Source organism: Corapipo altera, unplaced genomic scaffold (genome assembly GCF_003945725.1).
Source record: "Corapipo altera isolate COAL_440 unplaced genomic scaffold, ASM394572v1 1, whole genome shotgun sequence".
Taxonomy (NCBI): Eukaryota; Metazoa; Chordata; class Aves; order Passeriformes; family Pipridae; genus Corapipo; species Corapipo altera.
In genome coordinates this window covers 17,984,368-18,003,511 of record NW_020884873.1, presented here as the reverse complement: position 1 = coordinate 18,003,511, position 19,144 = coordinate 17,984,368, and the positions used below count along the sequence as shown (strand labels likewise).

The 19,144-nt window shown below is 51.5% G+C and overlaps 1 protein-coding gene across 5 annotated transcripts; it reads right to left on the bottom strand.

The window, feature by feature from the left end:
- Positions 1-2,385: 2,385 nt before the first annotated feature.
- On the bottom strand, positions 2,386-15,498 carry SEPT3 (septin 3). 5 transcript variants are annotated; one of them, XM_027664226.1, is made up of 10 exons: positions 15,397-15,498; positions 8,410-8,601; positions 8,032-8,160; positions 7,215-7,296; positions 6,701-6,838; positions 6,220-6,337; positions 5,692-5,787; positions 4,744-4,843; positions 4,200-4,251; positions 2,386-2,983 (listed from the first exon to the last, which is right to left on the bottom strand). In XM_027664226.1, exons 2-10 carry the CDS (start codon positions 8,570-8,572, stop codon positions 2,848-2,850), a joined length of 1,014 nt encoding a protein of 337 aa, XP_027520027.1. In that variant the 5' UTR covers positions 8,573-8,601; positions 15,397-15,498; the 3' UTR covers positions 2,386-2,847. The 5 variants fall into 5 exon arrangements, with proteins under 5 accessions (XP_027520027.1, XP_027520020.1, XP_027519998.1 ...); XM_027664219.1 differs by lacking the exon at positions 15,397-15,498 and adding an exon at positions 14,175-14,223; XM_027664197.1 differs by lacking the exon at positions 15,397-15,498 and adding an exon at positions 13,746-13,995.
- Positions 15,499-19,144: the final 3,646 nt, after the last annotated feature.

The following is a 19,144-nucleotide window of genomic DNA, read 5'->3' as shown; positions in this document are numbered from 1 at the left end:
TTGCTGTGGTCATCCTGGAACTCAGCTGATGGCACACGATTCAGGCTTTTCCCAGCTTATCAATCGACAGAGACTTCTTCCCCACAGTATCTCCTGTTGTCGTGCAATGTGGGATTTTTTTTTTGAATTTGCCATTTGTAGACTTCCTGGTAGATACAGAGTTGTCAGTAGGATACTGGCATGACCAGATGGCAGTGAGGAATACCTGAGCTTGCGTTTGTCAGCGAGCTTTTACGGATCCTTTAGAAGTAGTCCATGATCTAACAAGAAATTACAGAGCAGAGCATAAAAACCACCTTATTACAAACAAATAAAAATTGCTAAACCTACAGGGTGAAACACACTGCCTTTTCCTTGCAATCTACATTACAGGAAAATATCTCTCTTCTGTTGTGTGAGTCTGCTTTGCTTGTTTTAAGCAGGGCAGCATTGTCTCTCTGCTTTAATTCTTGTTTGGGCCCAAAAGTCTTAGAAATTACCACAGTGCAGCCCAGGGCGATGAACACAGAACATGGCTTCGTGCTTCGGTGCTGTGAAGAAACAGCCCTGATGTCTTTGATGAGGATGTCTTTGATGGCCTTGGGCTGAGGGTGGCTCGTTGTGTGGCAGGATGGGGAGCAGCGTGGCAGGATGGTTTCTGCAGGGTCCATGGTACGGCTGCTGGCACTGGTGACAAGGCTCTTGTTTCTTGCAGGCCTGAGGAGGCCTGGTGCAGGGGGAAGGGGGCTGCATGGCTATGTGGACACACTGCATACAGGAACACCGGGAGCTGTGAACGTGGGTGGTGAAAGCACTACGGGGAGCCGGTATGGCCCCTGCATCCTAGTGGTGCTGAGCATGGCTGATTTGCATGGACAGTTGAGAGTGAGAGTGAAGACACCTTTGCTTTGCAGTGACAGCACCAGAGAAAGCCACAAGATGGATATGTGCTCTTAGACAGCTTTGCTAAGGCTTGGAGCACCCTGTTTCCAGCCTTGGCCCCTGTACCGCTCTGTCAAGCAGCCTTGGGCTTGACTTGAGTCCCCCTCCGCTGCTCATTTGCTGTTCCCTCTTCCTCCCTCCCTCATCAGGCATTCCAGCCTCCATCCCAAACCAACCTCACTCCCCCTTACTCACAGTGCTGCCATCCCACACCATGGCATTCTGCCCGTGCATTTTAAGTTGTCTCCTGGAGAGGACAACCCCTGTCAGCCATGTGATGTGCAGACACTGCCAAACTCAGGACATCTCTGATCTTCTCCCCCCTCTCCCTTCTGCCCAAGACAGACCCAACTTTCCACTTCACTCAGGGACATCCAGAAAACAGCTCACATCAGCTAGACACAGGCATGTAGTCTTCAGTAAAGCTGTGCCTTTTTCTACTCTGGGGAAGGTAAAATGACAGCTCCTCAACAGGGCACAAAAGTACATTATTAAGAAGATATGAGAGCTTGGGAGAGGGAGGAAACAACCTGGAGAAGAGGAATATTCAAGTTCTTGGAGAAATGAAGGAGAGACAGAAAGGGTAAAGAGCAGACAAAGTGAGATAGGGAAAGAAAGGAAGGAAGAAAGCTATAGAGGGCTAAAAGGGAATGAGAATAAAAGCACAGGAGTTGAGGAAGACACAGGACAGTAGGAGGACAGAGGAACAGCCCTGAGACTGCTGCAATAACAAGTGCAGCCATATCTGAGGAAGAGGTATCTCTTGCGTCTCCACCATCAATGAAGACCCAGGGAGACACCCTGGCCCAGTGCTTCTCAATCCATAGCTCTTCGTACTCCTCCCAAGATCCTCAAGGCCCTGTGCCGAGTGGAGCTGTCCCTGTGGGAGCTTCCAGCAGGGATCCCCCGTGTCACTATCTTTCCTGCACTCCCACAGCAGAGGGGCCATGTTGGGGAAAGATCAGAGTAAGGTTGCCTGGGGTGTGCTCACTGCTGGTGGAGAGACCACTGCAATGGGGGATTGCAGCAATGGGATGGGGTGACCCCAGGAGGTGAGGTGACCCCAGGACAGCTTGGTCTGATCTGCACAGAGTCAAATGCCTGTGACACAAGCATGGCTTTTGACTTTAGCACTGGGCAGGGCAAATGCACCCTCTGCAATGGGCACATATTCTTTTCCTCTGGGTTTTGCTTCTTTTCGAAAACACATATATTTTCCCCAAGTACTTTGATGCTTCTCAAATAGATGCTACAGCCCAAGAACTAATTTGTCTCCTCCCACCAATCACTTGCTCTGAACCATAAAACGTGTCAGTCTTCTCTTACCTCTCCACTTCCAAAGTGCCATTTCCCCTTGGGAAGACACAGGGAAGACACAGCAAGAAATGGGGATAAAATGCCAGGCCACCATGCCCTCAGAGCAACCAGCTGCCTTTACACCCATGGAGGATCCAAGAGAAATCTCTGCTATGTCTCTTGAAAACTCTGCATGCACTGACTTCGCCATCTCTCCTGGAGTCTCTCCTTGCCATGTCTCCAAGTGATAAAAACAGGACCACAGCATGCCCCACACCTCCCACCTCCAATATCCATGCGCCCAGAAATCCTCCCTCCCAACCCTATTTGCCCCAAGCAAGACACACAGCTGAGACACAGAAAAGAGAGAAGGGAAGATGACAGACAGTCCACTGTGCAAAAAACAAACTGAGAATGAGGACACTCTGGGAAGGGTGGGGGAGATGCCCTTGGTCCCTCTCTGGCACACAGGTGGGCACATGCACGCCTGCACACACTCACACTTGCATCCTCTCACGCCCACGGAGGATGTGCCACATGCTTCAGAGACAGGTCCATGGCAGAGTCAAGGACAGCAGGGGTGGGATGTCATATCCAGAGACACTGGGTGATAGCGGAGAGGAGGATCATTCACAGGTTACTTTCATGGTTTTCCTCTGTCTCAACAGTCATGGGGGGCAGCCCTCCATTGTCATTCAGCCGTTTGGCCCTATAGGTCTCATAGTGGATGTTGTGGGTCACTTCTTTTAGGTCCTGAAGGTGGGTCCTGCAGGGGACAAAGTGAGGTGGGAAACAGGGTATGATAACCAATATCAGCACAGTCAGTATTAATTTTCTGATGATAATTTTATTCCCTGAGATAAATGGGAGATTTTTTCAGTCAGTCTTGCTAATATCATACCCCTCTTTCTGCATGGTTGGCACAGGTGCCATCATACATAACGGAGCTGGATTATCAACATTCAAGGGCACACATGCAGGATGCAGGATACAGGCTGAATTTCCTGGCTGTGCTTGGCAGTGCCCTGCCCCTCTCACACCCGTGCCACCAGGACAGCTACTGGCCATCCTGGTGTGTCAGAGCAGACAGGAACTTATCAGAAGCAGTGGTGAGACAAGGAAGCATCAGGAGGGTGTATCAGGCCCACTGCAGACCATAACCTGCAGAACACTGCTGTGAGCATCATCTCTAACCTTCATAGAAAGCCTGTGGGCTTGGATTGCTATATGCTTTGTGATGATCTCTTGGGTAGGCTGTTTTTACTGGAAGACTTGGGGAATGCATTTCTGCTGCTGAAGGTATCACAGAACAAAAAGAGGGCAGTAGGGTGATGTCAAAGCATTGTACCTGGCCAAGTGTCTTGATAGCACCATACCCACAAGTGGAATGAGCCACAGGCCTCTGGATTTGAACTTTGTTTCCTTTATTTTCTTATTTTATTTATAGGGAATAGAGGGAATAGAGGTGACCCTGGATCTGCAGCTCTCCTACAGAATCTGGGGCAGATATCACTTATACTGAGGCAACTTCATGAAACAGAGTAGAAATAAGACAAGATAATGAAAGCTGAATGAAATATGGAGCTTTTCACTTCCAGTTCATATGTTCCAGCACATCCTTCAACCTGGAAGGACATGTGGTCTACGAGGGGATAGTGACCTCTTGATCACTGACCTCTTTCCAGCAACAAATAGAAGGTTTTACAACCTTAATGGGATATAGGGGATGTGGTAGTACTCTGTTTTTCTCCAAGTGTCCTGCCCATACATGAAAACTAGCACCTACTTGACATAGTGGTCATGTCTCTAAGAGAGGCACTGGAGTATCTACCCCTTAACTCAATCCAACCCTACCCCACATATGCTTCCACTGCCTGAAATGTACTCTATTCTCCTTTCCATTGGGGCTATTTCACTCTGAGTGGATCTCAGGAAGACTCATGGCTAATCAAGAGCAAACTAGTGCATGATCATGGCCTTACCTGATGACAAAATCTCGAAGTAGAGCAAATTCACAGTGAGAGAGGTTTTCCACTGAAAAGAAAGCAAGCAGTTGCGTTACCTTTGATTTTTTTTCAACAACCCCTTTGTGGTTACAGAGCATGGGAAAGTCACTGCCATGGGGCAGGTTCCAGGTGGGTAGAACCTGCATACTTCAGAAAGGACAAACAGTTGTCTGAACACCACACTGTTGAGCAATGAGGAGACATGAAGAGATGCTGGGCAGTCACACATGAATTTTGTGACTGAATATTTGAAAACCAAGGCAACCTCAGGAGCTTAGTTTCACACACTGTGGTGTTCAGAGCGGCTCCAGCTTCTGCCATGTGGTGGTAGTGGCACTGCATTGACCATGGCAGTTTCCTTCTGGCACAGCTATTTGAGAATTCTCCTCCTGTTTTGTTTCAAAAAGTTTATCACAAATGGGATGGGAAGGTATCCATGGGACATGTTATCTGGACTGTTGTCTATTACTGTGACCTGCAGACATATTTTCAGCTCCCAGAAGCAAGTGGGGTTTTTTACCTTCAATGATTCCCCAAGGTGTTTTCCTGCCCAGGACTCTTTTGCCATTCACTTGGTACTCCTTGTCGCTGCCCACTACTGCAAAGGGCATGCTTTCCTGCTGGGGAGAGACACGTGGAAAGACCTATTGAACCCACTCCATAGAGCAGCACCACCACTGTTCCCCATCCACCTTTCCTCCTCTCAGCTCAACAAACATAAGGCCTTCTCCAAGGCAAGAGATTCTCCCGAGCAAAACTTTACTGGCTGTCCTCTTCACCCGTTAGTGCTATCCCTAGCATTTTGGACCCTTGCTTTCCAGGTGTCCTTGCACCACCCCAAGCCTAGGGGGTAGCTTGCAGCAGTGCCAAGGGTTCTGGAGCAGGAGGCAGAGCTTTTCTGCATCCATCACCAGCATTTGTGAAGAGGGAGATGACCAGAGAAGAAGTACCTTGGTATTACCAGGGGAGGGTCTGTCAGACCAGGGCTGCTCATATGGATAGTTTGAGGTGAGTATTTCTCACCAAGTTTGTAGTTCTTCACAAGAGAAAAAGGAGAGGACTCAAAATAATCCTCCCCAGTAAGACACAGGAAAATTCAACAAGTTTAATGGCTGAAATGGCTGTACCAAGGAAGCCCAGAAATGGAGTAGGGATGCAGCTTTACTGGGAAGTGGGACACTAGGTGAGGCTATTGGGGACCCACATATCTCTAAGCACAGAGAGAAACTGTCTGTTTCCAGAGCACAGGGTACAGGAGACCCTGCTATCCATAAGGTTGTACAGATGTTCATAGATTTATGCAGCTTTATGGATATCCCTGGGCCTGGGAAGAGACTGCAGTTACCACAGGAATGGAGATTAAAAAGCAGTTTATTTACTATGTGTGAGGGCAATGGTGCTGAGTGCAGAACAAAATGTGGTGCCCTCCTCATTCCCCCTTCCCCTCTCACAATAAAATGTTTCATACCCTGATTTTGTCGTTCTCTGTTTTATCCTCCAAGTCCTCATCAAATTCTTTCTGGGGATAAAACTCGATCCCATTTACTTCGAGTTCTTTGCGCACCTAAGCGGAGAGACATTTTGCAGCATAAAGCAGCACAAACCTGAAGGGAAGGCAGTTGAGATGGCCAAGCAAACACATCTGGGACATCCTTCCAGTGGGCAGGGGCTGGAGGGATTGTCCCAAGGAAGTGCACAGCAAAGTGCACACGTCAGCAATGATGAGTCTTTCTTCCCGACCCCAGTTACATGTCTGGCTCTCCATTCCCGTAACAGAATGTATCAGAAGATGTCACAGGAATACACACATTTCTTCCTTCTCTAAAGATGCCCTCAGAGCTATAAACAGCTGCATCTTGAGGACTTATCCACCCACCCAGTGCTGGACTCTGCATGCACTGGGGACTGCACTGCAATCCCAGGAAGGATACCACTCATTTCTCCCACCTCCAAGCCAGGGCAGGGAAGGATCCCGTGCAGGAGAGGAGATACTCACTCTTTGTTTGAATTCAGTCTTTTCCTCCAAGGTCATGGTGTCAGCCTTGGCAATAACTGGGATGATGTTCACTACCTTGCTGAGATGTTTCATGAACTCCAGGTCCAAAGGCCGCAAGCTGCAGCCCAAGAGGGAACAACATGGAAGGGGTCACTTTACCCTCCTTGCTTTTCATCCTATTGACTCTCTCAGCATCAGGGCATCAGTGAACCCTCCCTTGTACATACTCTGCTTGCTGTCACCATGCTCTCATCTCCTTCTTCCCATCCATCTTGCCCTCTCCCAAAAAACACAGTGGCATTTCTCCTGCTCTTGTTATCCTAGACCCTTTCAAGCCCCACAGCACCTGAAGTTAAGCTAAACAGTGGCCAGCTCTGCTGGCAGGATCCCCAGATCCATGTCTGAAATGGAGCAGTGTAGGGTATATATCTGGCACAGAGACACCAAGGGCTTGAGGAAGAATGAGGGACTGTGTACATACGAGTGGCCTGTAGGGGAGATGAAGTAGAGGCAGCAGTGCACTCGTGTGTCTGGAATTCGTTTCTTCCTTGCAATATTCACCTCCTCTTTCAAAAATTTTTCATATTGCTCATTGATGTATTTCTCAATAGGCTCCCAGCTGTTAAAGTGGGAGAGAGAGATGAATAGACAGGTACAAATCTCTTCATATTCCTGCCTACAGTCTTCCCAGCTCTGACAGCAGCAAAGCAGGCTCAGGCATAAAAAGCATCCACCTCAAGCATCTTGCTATCAGCAGAGATGTTTAGAGTTTCTGCAGCTGGGCACAGAAATAAGCATTCACCACGTAAAGGGTACATACCCCCAAGCATGCACACAGACCCATGGTGTTCACAATCTCATGGCTCCACTACCAGCCCCCTGAGTGCAGTAGGATCCCAGATGCTTTCCAGGGCCCAGTAGATGAGACTCACTTCATATACTATCTTTATTCCAGACCTTCCTGAGACACAAGGCCTTGACCTTGTAGAACTCACCAGTTCTCATTGTTGATCTGGTCCCCAAATCCTGGTGTGTCAATAACTGTGAGCTTCATTTTGACACCACCTTCTTCAATAACTGGGGAAGAAATTGCAAACAATCATATTCCTCCCTGGAGACTTGTTTTGTCATGAAACATGATTCTGTGTCCTACAAGGGAACAAGAGGGCTCTGGCCTCGTCCCTGCCCAGCAAGTATGACCAGACAAGGCTGGGTCATGCCTCAACAGTTATGACCCCCACTTGCATGTCTAACCCCAAATTTTGGTAACATCTGCACCAAAGCCACCTTACAACACACTGACACAGGAAAACGGATTTGTACTCAGTTTGTGGCCCAAAGGTAGTACCTACCTTACTTACACAAATTCTCCTCCCCTCTAATGCATCATCCTGAATCTGAGATGATGCTTGTTACCCTGTACCACTGTAGGAGCTGTACTGATGCTTTGCCATGAGGAGATGTGCTCTGCTGGGCTTGGGATGGGACCCATGAATGCAACTTGTGTAGATTATTAAGCATCTGCAGGTGGGAATGTCTTACAGCAAGGCTTAATCGACACATGCAGACTAATGTCTTAGCAGAAGAAAAATCTATAACTATTTTTCTACCCCTCACTTCAGGCTCTGGCATTAGTGGCATTGCTGTTTAAGAAAAGCCTTGTCTGGCTCTGAGGCCATCTAAAACTGTCCTTTAGCTTTCCATGGAGAAAGGGCTGCCTAATACCAAAGAACTATTTGCATAGACTACTGGGACCCTCTCCAAGACTGCGCTGAAGCATCAGTGTTGCTTCCACACCAGCCTGGTTCTTACCATGCCCAATGGCTTTGATCTCCACCGTCTTGGGGATCTTCTCCTCACGGTTCCAGCCTGAAGATTTGCGGCTCACCTGGGATTTGAAGAGGGTGTTCACCAACGTTGATTTTCCCAGTCCGCTCTGACCTGAGGATTGCAGAGAGGAAGCTTGTGACATTTGTCACAGGCTGGTGATGACAGCAGGCCCAGGGGATGGAGCCAGGCTGGCAGGGGAAGGGACTGTAGGTGTCTCCTTGCCTTGTGCAGGCTCTCCTTTCCCTCAGAGCAAATGCTGTCTGCTCCCTCATGCCCTCCCCACAGGGCTCGCTCTCCCACCTGGCCTCAGAGGACAGTCCCTGGCCATGGTTCCCAGTTCCTCATCTGGTCCCTGCCTACCTACAACCATGATGTTGAAGTCAAAACCTGTCTTCATGGTTTTCTTGCGCATCTGCTCAATGATGGTGTCAATACCGATGTAGCCCAGCAAGCTGGCGTTGATGCCCATGGGTTTCATCGGTACAACTGGTTTTTGTCGTGGCTCTGGGACCAGCTCAGACATGGCTGCTTCGTTTTTGTTCTCCACTGGTCCTGCATGGGAAGAAAGATTGAAAAATTGTCAACGAGGTGTAAAACAACCTCCCTTCTGACCTGTCACAGGGGCTGAGGGCAACTTTGAGCAATTTCAAGGCCTACTGAGGATGACTGAATGGCAAGATTTTAGGGGTAAGGCTCTTCATGGAGGAACATCTACTTCTATGCACGACTCCAGACGAGGAGGTGAAGCGGGCTTCATTGAGCATGCATTGATGGCTACTTCCACATATTGAGGGCTACTTCCAAACAGCAGGAACAGACCCAGCGAGCCTGGCTGGACTGCTAATCAGGTGCCCAAAGCTCTGTATGTATCTCCTCATTTTTGTCTCTCAGTTCTCCACAGGATCACCAGTGTTTTGCCACTCCAAGTTTACCATAAAATTTGCAATAGAACAGACTTTCAAGAACTATTGTGTGTCAAGTCCTGGCATTGAAACAGAGTTTGGGATGTACTGTGGGGACTTGTAAGCTTGGCCCTTGCCAGGGGCAGCTGCGTTACTGGCCGTGCTGGTCCTGTGCAGGCTGAGTTCCTCAGAGGAAGGCAGTGGTGGAAGCGAAAGCATGGCCATAATTTCTGTGCTTGCCTCCCACCCATAAACCAGTGGTTTTTGTCACGCTCAAGAAACTAATCATCATGATCAAAAAAATGATTATCTGCATCTTTCCTTCCTGACCTCTCCCTCCTCACTTCTTCCAAGTAAAACGAATAGGCAAAAAGAAAGGCCCTGAGGGTGTTCTAGCCTCTCTGACTCTTTTTTGGGTGATGGCACACATTGCTTAGGGCAGGCCTTGCCCATTTATCTCCATCTCTTGTCTCATTAGTGAGCAGCTGCATGCCACTGGGAGGAAGCCAGAGTTTGGGAGAGGGCTGGGCATTGAAGAAAAGCTATAATTGTTGAGGAAGGGAGGCGTGAGGGATGAATCTAGAAAAGAGGATGAAGGGGACGGGAATCAAATACCTTGCATATACAATCCAGCTGCAAACTAGAGCCTCTCCCACTCTAATTACTTGACTCCCCCACACTTTGTCTCATTAAGTGGTTATTTTTCCAGGACAGAGACAGTGTGTGTTTTTGCTTGGTAAGTACTCTGTTTTGGATGCCACTTCAGTTGAAGTATCTCACACTAAATTATCCCTTTCCATCATTTCAGCAGAGTTTTTTTCTCCTTTCAGCAGAATCCACTGGCTGCAGAGGACATGAGCAGCCAGGCAGGCAACTGCCATTTGGTGGGTGACACATGCCCCTCTTGGTGAGGAACATGAACACTGATGGCACCAATCCACAGTCCCTGTGACAGCTCAGCCAGGCCCGGCAGAGGCAGGATGGGGAGAGGTCAGAGAGATTTTGTTCAAGGACGGGTTAAGCTGCAGCAGGCTCCATGGCTAGCTGGGGACCCTGCCTGGCATTCCCACATCAGAGCTTCTGTGCAGACACAGGGCTGCTCTACATGGTGAAGATCGTACATTTTATATAAGCTGTAATATCCCACTATCATGTGCTAAGGAAAGACCTTGTGGAAGGGCCACCCTTGTCAGGGAGAAGGGTGCCTCCACCCAGTTCCTTCTACACTGCTTCGGAAGTCTTTGATTTTAAACTGGGAGAAGGGATCTTTCCTCTATGTGAGAGGATGGTAGCACAGCCACTCCTCCACAGCACTGTGGGTAACATCTGAAGGCTCTTGTATCAGCTCTGTTCCACCTTGCCCATACAGAAAAGGTCGGCAGGAGGATGGCCTCCCTACTGCTCTTCCCCACTGAGCAAGGGCACCCTGAGCTATCATCATCCTCTCCTGAAGCAGTGAGCAGCACCCTGGGGGGACCAGAGCACAAGATGGATCATTGGCTTGAACCAGGCTGGCAATTTGGAGCACCTCACACTGCCAGGCAGCTGCTGGAGGAGGCAGCCTGCCGAGCCGAGTGCTTCTCAGCTGCAATCCTCTCTTACACCCATCACAACTAGTCTGTGCCTTTCTTGCTGATGAAGCACCCCCTGAGGCTCCTGTTGTCTTTTTCCAGCTTTATCAAAGCTGGTGCCAGCCAGGAAAGCCCAGATTTTTCGTACAGCACAGGGGGCCAGGCCAGCCAGCTCTCCTGCACACTGCCCTTCACTCATTCTCTCCCAGGCTGCCCCACACCACCTGTATCATGGTCTAATGGCTGTGCCATGTCCCTCATCCTGCTGCCGCATCCACCAGCACACACCTCATACAGCCCTCCTGGGTTCCCACCTATCCCAAAGAGAGGGAGAAGAGAGAGACAGGTAATTATGAGAGCATGTGGGACAAGGGGCTGTGGCCCCAGTGAGGCACTTGTCTACTGCAGTAAGTGGGGCCAAATAAACCCTGGAGGGGTATAGGAACAGGTCGAGGTGAGAAGAAAGCCCAGCTGACCAGCTGCATGGGATGGGTGAGGACCTGGGCCATGTGGGCTGTGACCCCTTTGCTTCCTGGGTAGTAGCTTGTCCTCAGGGAATCTGTTGCCCTCTTCTTTATTCCTTCCACCCTCATTCTTGCACAGGAAGGATGAGGAAGGAGGGAAGTTGCTGGCAGCCTCAAGGCTCACTAAGAGGTTCATAACTCATCCCTCAATCTCACCAAGGGAAGCTTTGCCCAGAGCCAGCAGATGTTGCTGACTGCTGTGGACATCATGACATGTGGCCATCCCTTTGCAGCTGGAGCCAGATATTTCAGAGTCAGGTTCCTGAGTAGCTATATAAAACCCTGAGATGAGGAGAAAAGATCTCCAGAAGTCTCCTTAAATATATTTCCTGGATTTTATATCTAGACATCCAAGGTGGCAGGGTAAGCAACCTCCCTTTATCCTCTCAGTCATTTGCCTTCCTCTCTGTATGGGGTGCCTTTCCATTCGGTCTCAGTCAGGGAAGCCCCCATTTTGCAGACATTACCTAGGGGTTCAGCTTTCTGCACATGATTTTCCACCTCTTGATTCCCACAGATGAATCCAAGGAGCCAACTGAAGAACAACCTGCTAGGGAGGTCAGGGTGTGCAAAACAGGGACCAGAGCCATAAGAGGCACCCTGAGACAAGAAACGTGCCTTCCTGCTCTCCTGGGAGTGGCTGTTTTATATGCATTAAAGCTAATAGTTCTAGGAAGCCTCCTGAGCGCTCTGAGTGGCTGCTCAAGGGGTGGCATCATGTGTCCTGGGCACATCCCATAGCCCTTCCAGCTGTTCCCTGTAATGAATACATGATAGGGCACCAGAGCCAGTACAGCTGACAATGAACAGAGGGGTAGCCAAGGTTAACCACTTACATCCGCTGCTCACAGGGCCCCTTTTTTCTTTGCTGCTTTGTTCTACGTGCTAACAGAAGCTCATTTAAGAGGGTGGTTGCTGGCAATACCCCTGCTGCCCAGATCTCATAGTGGGTGGCCTGGGCTGGGCTGGACTGTCGAGGAATATTATCTGGCTCACAGGAGATGCTCCATTCGGCTCTGGAGCGAGGAGAGGTGCAGTGCAGCATTTGGGGCCAGGACAGGCAGGACCAGAAGCACACCAATTGCCCAGAGAGGTCCCCACAGTCCCAGCTAGCTCCTGCTTCTGACACCCATGATCCACCCCAAAACCTCTCCCTGGAAGGCCAGCATATGTGGCCGGCAGCAAACACCACTACTGCAGCTCACCCTTCATGTCTACCTCTGAGGTTCTCAGCAGCTGTCTGGGGGCAGAGGTGGCCCTACAGGTCCCTTAGGGGCTCAGGTAGTGGGGACTAACATCTATTGTGTTCTGATAACCCAGATACAGTCGCATCCCCTCCCCCTGCCTTTCCATCCTTTGTCTGAGTGGCAAGAGGGAGGGAGGACTGCAAACAGGGCTCACCACAAGCCAGCTTCCAGCAAAGAAAAGCTATTTAACCCCCACGTAACACATGGATGGCCTCACAGCAGCTCTCCTCCCATGCAGCACAAGGTTGTCTCACTCCCACTGGAAGTGATGATCCACACACTCATCTCACCCCAGCCCCTTCCACCCATGTGGCTCTGGACCCACAGTTCCACTGCCTGCAGACATGGAACAGGGAGGAGGGATGGGTTCAGAACCTGAAGTCGTCTGCCAGGAGCAGGCCCTCAACTGGTGATGGTGCCAGGTCCCTACAAAGGAAAGCAAGCAGCTGTTTGAGTAGCACAGCCTCCCTGGAGCTGGCAGGGATCAGGACCTGCTCCTTGCTTCAGATTTGCAGAGATTCTGGACTGAGCATCTCCCCACTGGAAAAATATCTTTCCCCCTCAGTTCCCATGATGACCCCAAGGCACTTCTTTCAGCTGTGCAGGGCAGTGGCTGAGCCGTAATGGCCGGATGCACTGCCTGGCCTCCAGGTATAGAACAGAGTCATTCTTCTTACCAGATCTTTTTGCCTGGCTTGAAGATCAACCCTCTGGGCTACCACAGCCTTCCCGGTAGCAACCTTCCTTACCCTCAGCACTCTGCAAAGGGCTTGGGCAGGAGCCCGGCTGCAGTGAAATCTAGGGCAGTGTGTGCCGAAGCCTCCCTGGAGATGCAGAAGCTGGAGGGGAAGGGACTGGGCACATCCCCAGCCCAGCTGCCGCAGCCCCAGCCCCAACGAGCAGCCCTCGGTGCCGCCCTCCAGCCCTGCAATCCTTACCCCATGGCCCGGATCACACCTGGGCGGCACAGGCGAGAGGATGCTGAGCACCCCTGGACCAGGGTACCCACACCACCGCAGCTGCCTCTCCCCCTGCCCTCATGCCTGCCGGCTCCTGCGCAGATGCCCAGGGAGCAGCACAGGACACCCCAGCTGCCCCCGCAGCGACTGCCTGTCATTGGCAAGGGACAAGCCAGGAGCCGAGCAGCTTGTGGGCTTTCCCCAGCCCTGGACCAACTGGGATTATCTGTTTCTTTCAGAGCAGTGCCTGGCGCCAGCTACTCCCCATCAGCACCACAACCAGCCCTGCTTCATACGAGACTGCTGCCACCAAAAGGAAAAAGACAGAGGAAAGTCAAAGCCGGGACCGATTTCCCCTGCTGCCCTTCGGGGTTATCCCTCCCCCGTGCCCAGAGCTGGGAAACGAGGGGGTACGGCGTAGGATGCCTGCACAAAAAGCCCCAGCGGCATTCCTCTGGCGCTGCCCAGCTCTGCCAAGCCCGGAGCATCCTACCTTTGAACATGAAGCTTCCTTTGTCTCCGAATCCTCTCGCAAGGGGGTGGGTCTCCCCCCACTTTTCTAGCCTGATGCTGATGAAGTAGTACGGTGGGCTACAAGGCTCTGCTCGCTTTTACCTTTCTCTTTCTTCCCTGTGTCCTGTTCTCCCCCACTCTCCTTCCCTTCCTTCTCCAGTGGCTATTTCAGCAGAGCGGGGATGCTGGTGCTGCTCCTGCTGCCATCGTCATGTGACCTGAATATTAAACATCTCCGCAAAATCTCCCCCCCGCGCACCCTCCCCTGGCTCCATCCTAGGCCCCCCGAATCCATCCCAGGCCCCTGCCGTCCTCCCTGCCCTGGGGAGGAGCATGGCCGTGGGGTTCGAGGGGCCACTGCCGATGGCCCCCCCCATATGTCCCAGGGGGCCCCCCCTTGCACACCCACCCCACACAGGCCTCTTCTTGCCCCTTTCCCTCCCAATTCCTCAGCGTTTACAGCATCTCTGCTTGTTTAGGGAGGGGCATATTTAACCCTTCACAGCTTAGTTCCAGCAGGACTGAGAAAGGACACTCTTTGTCCCTAGGTAGTTTTTGGGTTCAGGGGATTGCAAGGTCTCCTTTTGCTTTCCTGGAGGGAGGAAATTAGGATGTTTTGTTTCATCAAATGTGATTTGCCCTTCAGCTCTGCTTGTGGAGGTGTGAGAAACCTTTTCTACTCCGGCACCGTGATTCCTGTCTGCCAGCCCACGGCGCAGAGGCAGAGCCGGCGCTGGCCGCTCTGTGCATGTGTGTGTACATACATGTGTGCATGCGGGCGTGCATGTGTGTGCCTGTGGGCGGGGAGTAGGGAGAGGTCGTCCCCCTTGTGCCATGTTGGGGGACACAGGTCACATCCCCATGTGCCCTGGCAGGCATATGTGCCTGGCGATGCCCACCTGCCCAGTAGATGTGCCTGTGCCTGGAGAGCTGTGCAGATACCTCTGGCTGCTTGCATCTTTGGATGGGAATGCCCTTCCCCCCCCCTGCATTTCCTTCTCCTACATTTGTGAGCCCTGGCCCCGCCATGCTGTGCTAGGGCACCAACATCTGGGAATGCTCTGACCCTCCACTCGGTGGGATGACAGCAGCACCCTTTCAGGGCTCTCCCCATGTGTCCCTCCACTATGAGGCAGCTCCCTGGGTGGAGGCCAGGCTGTTGGATGCCTGGCAGACTCAGCAAGGGTTTGGAGGGCCTATTTTTGCAGCGCTCTGGGGCAAAAAGGAAACTGCACATGCTGCAGATTACTGGAACATTTAAAACATTTAGAAACAACCACCAGCAGTTACCCAGGCTAGGCTGAGCCGTTGACAGGCTGGCTGCCTCCAGACAGACGGACAGACAGACAGGCATCTTGGCACTCACATCTCCTGACATGGCGACCACAGCTGCCTGTTTCCCTGCTGGGTGCCAGGCTCACAAACTCACAGGTTCTCCTCCCACCTGCCATTGCCCACCCATATTCCCACTGTGGGTCAAGGGGAAATCACTCCCAGGGTAGGAAGCCCCCATCCTCCCTCACATCATCCCACCTCTCCTAGGGGTCCTGCCCCATACTGGGCTCCATGCCAAGGGGCCCCTTGGTGCCTCCCTCCCCCATGCCCAGCCCATCCCGTCAGCGGAAACCCACCGGAGCGTGGTGGGGCACATGACACCCCCGTCTTCGCCACCAGGGTGGCCTTGGCCCCTCCAGAGCTGCCATGTTGCTGGGGCCCCTTGGCCGCCGGGAGCCGGGGGCGAGGGGTGATGGGGGTGACAGGGGCAAGGCCCTGCAACCGCTCCCATGGGAGCCCCCTGCTACCCCCACCAGCCCGGCGCAGGGTGACGGAGAGGCAGCTCCGCTTCGTGGAGGCAGTGGCACCAAGGGGGCTGTCCCGCTGCCATGGGGAACCCAGGATGCGGCTGGGACTGGTGGGGCTGCCTGGGGCGGGCAGGCAGCTGCGATGAAGGGCGATGTCCTCCTCCATGGCGGTCAGCAGCAGGCTGCAAGCAGAGGTGTGAGAGCAGGGAGCTGGTAGTGCCAGACCGGGCTGGGGAGCCCAGGCCTTTCCCACTGTCAGAGATGTGGTGTCTCAGGGTGCAGACCTCCCTGGAACTGCCATCATCCACATGCTTGAGCCTCCACCTCCAGCCCTGTCCAGCCAGCCAGCCCGCCTCCAGCTGCGACAATGGGGCCCTTGTGGCCTGCATGGCACACTCCCACGCTGGGTTCCGTGGCTGCTCCTGTCCCTATCCCAGCACCTTCCTGACCTCCGCCACCAACAGCCCCACACCCTGGGCAGCCCTGCACCATGACCCCCTGCCCTGGTCCCATGGGGGGAGGTGGACTAGCAGTGCATACCTGCCACGTCAGCCCTGTGCTGCCTGCTCCCAAGGACAGCAGCTATGATTTAAAAAAAAATTAATTAAAATTTCTGAATATTTGAAATGTTTTCCCTTCCTCTCTATTTTATTCCCCCTCAAATGGCATATTCCAGTGCAACAATTTATATCCCACTGTGGAAGCTCAGTGGTCGTTTGCTGGGTGTTCATCCAAGTTGATGCTTCTTTCCCTTATTCCGATTTTCTTTTGCTTCTTCATTATTCTGATTGTTTCTTAATTTTGCCAGCTTTGGGGCATTTTCATGGTCAAGAGAACACCTATTGCAGGGATCAGCTTGCTACTCTACACTTTCCTTACTATAAAAGACATTGAAGGGCAACACAAGGAGGAAAGGAGAAAGGTGTTTTGGTGGGATAGAATGAGAACTAACATGGTTTGGTGGGCAAGTGGGAGCAAAGAAAAGGAGAGATGGGCACCCATAGCACCCACAGCATGGCAGGGGAGATACTTGCCTGCCTTCGGGTGGCCAAGGCTGAGGGAAGTGAAAGGGGAATCACTATCCAGTGACCCACAGCAAGCCATGGGGAATGCTGGTGGAAAGCAGGGCTCAGGGCAGTTTGAGTTCTCTGCTTCTTTAAGGGCAAAGAGACAGAGAAGTTAGAAAAGACCAACCTGATATTGTATAGTATTTCCAGCACTAAGTATCTTCTCTGATGCTTTATGCATTTTAATTCAGTATCTGTGACTATTTCCCTCTCCCCTGAGGTCTCTCTGCCTATACAGGTCCCAGAGAGGAGAAACAATCTCAGGTTCAGGCAGCATTTGCCTTTGGCTTAATTGTTCCCCGACAGCTCTACTGTAGCTGGCACAGGAACCAGGCAGATGAAGACCTACTCTGCTGTAAAGGAAACCTCATTGTGGACTGGTCCTTGCTGCCTGTCCAGAGCTGGAAGGAGGCAGCTCCAGGGGGGAACAACAGGAAAAATAAAGCGTCAGCCACACAGTTTGTCACACACTTTTATTCCACTGGGGAGGGCTTGATACTAATGGCCATAAAGTCTTTTATAGCCATGGAAAACACCTGGCCTAATGCCGAATGCATCAGTAAACAATGCAAAACACAAGCCAGAGGAGATGAATAATTAGTTTCTCTCTAGTCCATCCCCTGCCTGTTTGTTGTCTTCTTTTGCTCAGTTTCTATACCGAGTTGTGGGCAGAGTGTAAGTGAAAACAGGCAGGACAGCATGCAGAGGAAGACACGGAGGAGGGGAGAGGGGACCCCTGTGGGTGCATGCTCCCCTTCCAACAGGGGAAGTTTACCATGTCCCTGACTGCTCCAAGCCCCTCAGTTCCAGCATAGAGGTTTTAATTGCTGCCCCACGGCTCAGCTGTGTCTGTTTGCAGGGCAGTCCTACCTATGACAGAGTCAAGGTGAGGAAACAAGTTTCCAAGCTGGTGCTTAGAAATATGGCTGTGATGTGCCAGCGGGCAGGGGAGGGGGGCCATGCAGCCATGAGTGGCATGTCTGACCATGCAGCTCAGCCCCACAGCATTTCTCTTTCACAGCCCCAAGTCAACAAGGCACAAAAATTTACCTGTTTCAAGCTGCACCTGCTCTTTGAGTCTTTGCTTGCCAGGGTGAGTGTAATTTCAGGCACAGGAGTAATCCCACTCACTGCATTTCCCTGATGAGTGAGAGTCCCCAGTTAGGCTACTTGTATCATAGTCACTGTTATTTGGCTGAATGAAAGGACTCTTGATTTGTCCTCTGTCTGAAACAGAACCAGAAAGCTCCTGCTGGTGTGCCTGGTTTTGGTGTGGAGGAGAATGGTAATGCATTTGCAATCTGGTGTATGAAATATTCCAGGAAAACCCAGGATATTTGTAGAATGTCCTGACCTATTCCTTAGAGCTAAAAATTAGCTTTCATCCCCAGAGAATGACCAAGTTTCAGGACACACCTGCACTTTGAGCCTTTGCTTGACAGGGCAAGTGAAACTTTGGGCGCAGGAGTAATCCCGCTCAGTGCATTTCCCCACATCACTCACTCTAACCAGCCAATGAACTCTGATCCTTTCTTTGGGAATGGAGGACAAAACTTCCATTGATGGGTTTACAAGTGAGGCTGAGTGAAACGAGCTGTAGAAGATTTGGGCAGCTGGCCTGAAGAATTTCTACTGCTAAAAGGAGAACAGGGACACCACAATGGAAGGACAGTGGAGATGTGCGTCGTCAAGATACTGGCTGGCCCAGGGGATGGCCCAGGATGCACAGACGTGCACATGAGGTGGTGGCACTGGCTAACATACCTGGGATATACAGGAGTGGGGCACACAGGACCCCTCTGTTGCCAGAATGTTCACAGGTAGCACTGCTGCACCTACTGTATCCAAAGGGTGGGTGTTGTGGTGGGAGGAGAGGTAACACAACCTCCTGCCACAGGCTCAGAGCTCTCCCAAACCTCCCTGTGCACACTGAGCAATGCACTGGACTGGCAGGGAGGGAGAAGGTGTGCATGTCCCTCTTAACCCTGGTGTCACAGCTTCATCCAGCACTTTGGTGGCCAATCAGGCTCAGGACAGTGTAGGAAATCTATAAACACAGGATTTTGTGCCAGACCTACATTATACAGCTTGGGTCCAGAAAGCAGAGGTGGTATAACGGGCCCATGTAGATGGCAGGCTCAGTGTCCCTTCTCAGAGACATGCAGAGAAATACAGGGATGCTTCACAGCTTTGTTGGGGTGACAGTTAAAGGAGAGCCTATCTATGCCATAGGGCTCTGGAGCACAGGGTACTGAACAAGTGTGAGATGACTCCCAGACTATCCCATCTCACTCCACGACAGAGAAACAGAAGGTCAGGCAGATCAGGAGAAGCTTACATGATAAATCTGGCAGCACCCCTTCATGGAGAGATGCAGAATATTCTCAGCTTGACACAGGACTTGGATAAACCTCTTTAGTAAAGACCTTTAATTTGAATACAGTGCATCTGGAATGGATGGATGGATGAATGTTCTCCACCTCCCAAACAGAAACAGAAGTGGTGTGCCT

Bases quoted from the DNA above. Each gene is read 5' to 3' on its own strand.
- SEPT3 (XM_027664197.1), bottom strand. The intron at 8,161-8,409 runs GTAGGCAGGGAC...TGCAATCCTCAG, and splicing joins CTTCAACATCATGGTTGTAG to GTCAGAGCGGACTGGGAAAA. The intron at 6,338-6,700 runs GTATGTACACAG...CTTGGGCTGCAG, and splicing joins ATCTCCCCTACAGGCCACTC to CTTGCGGCCTTTGGACCTGG.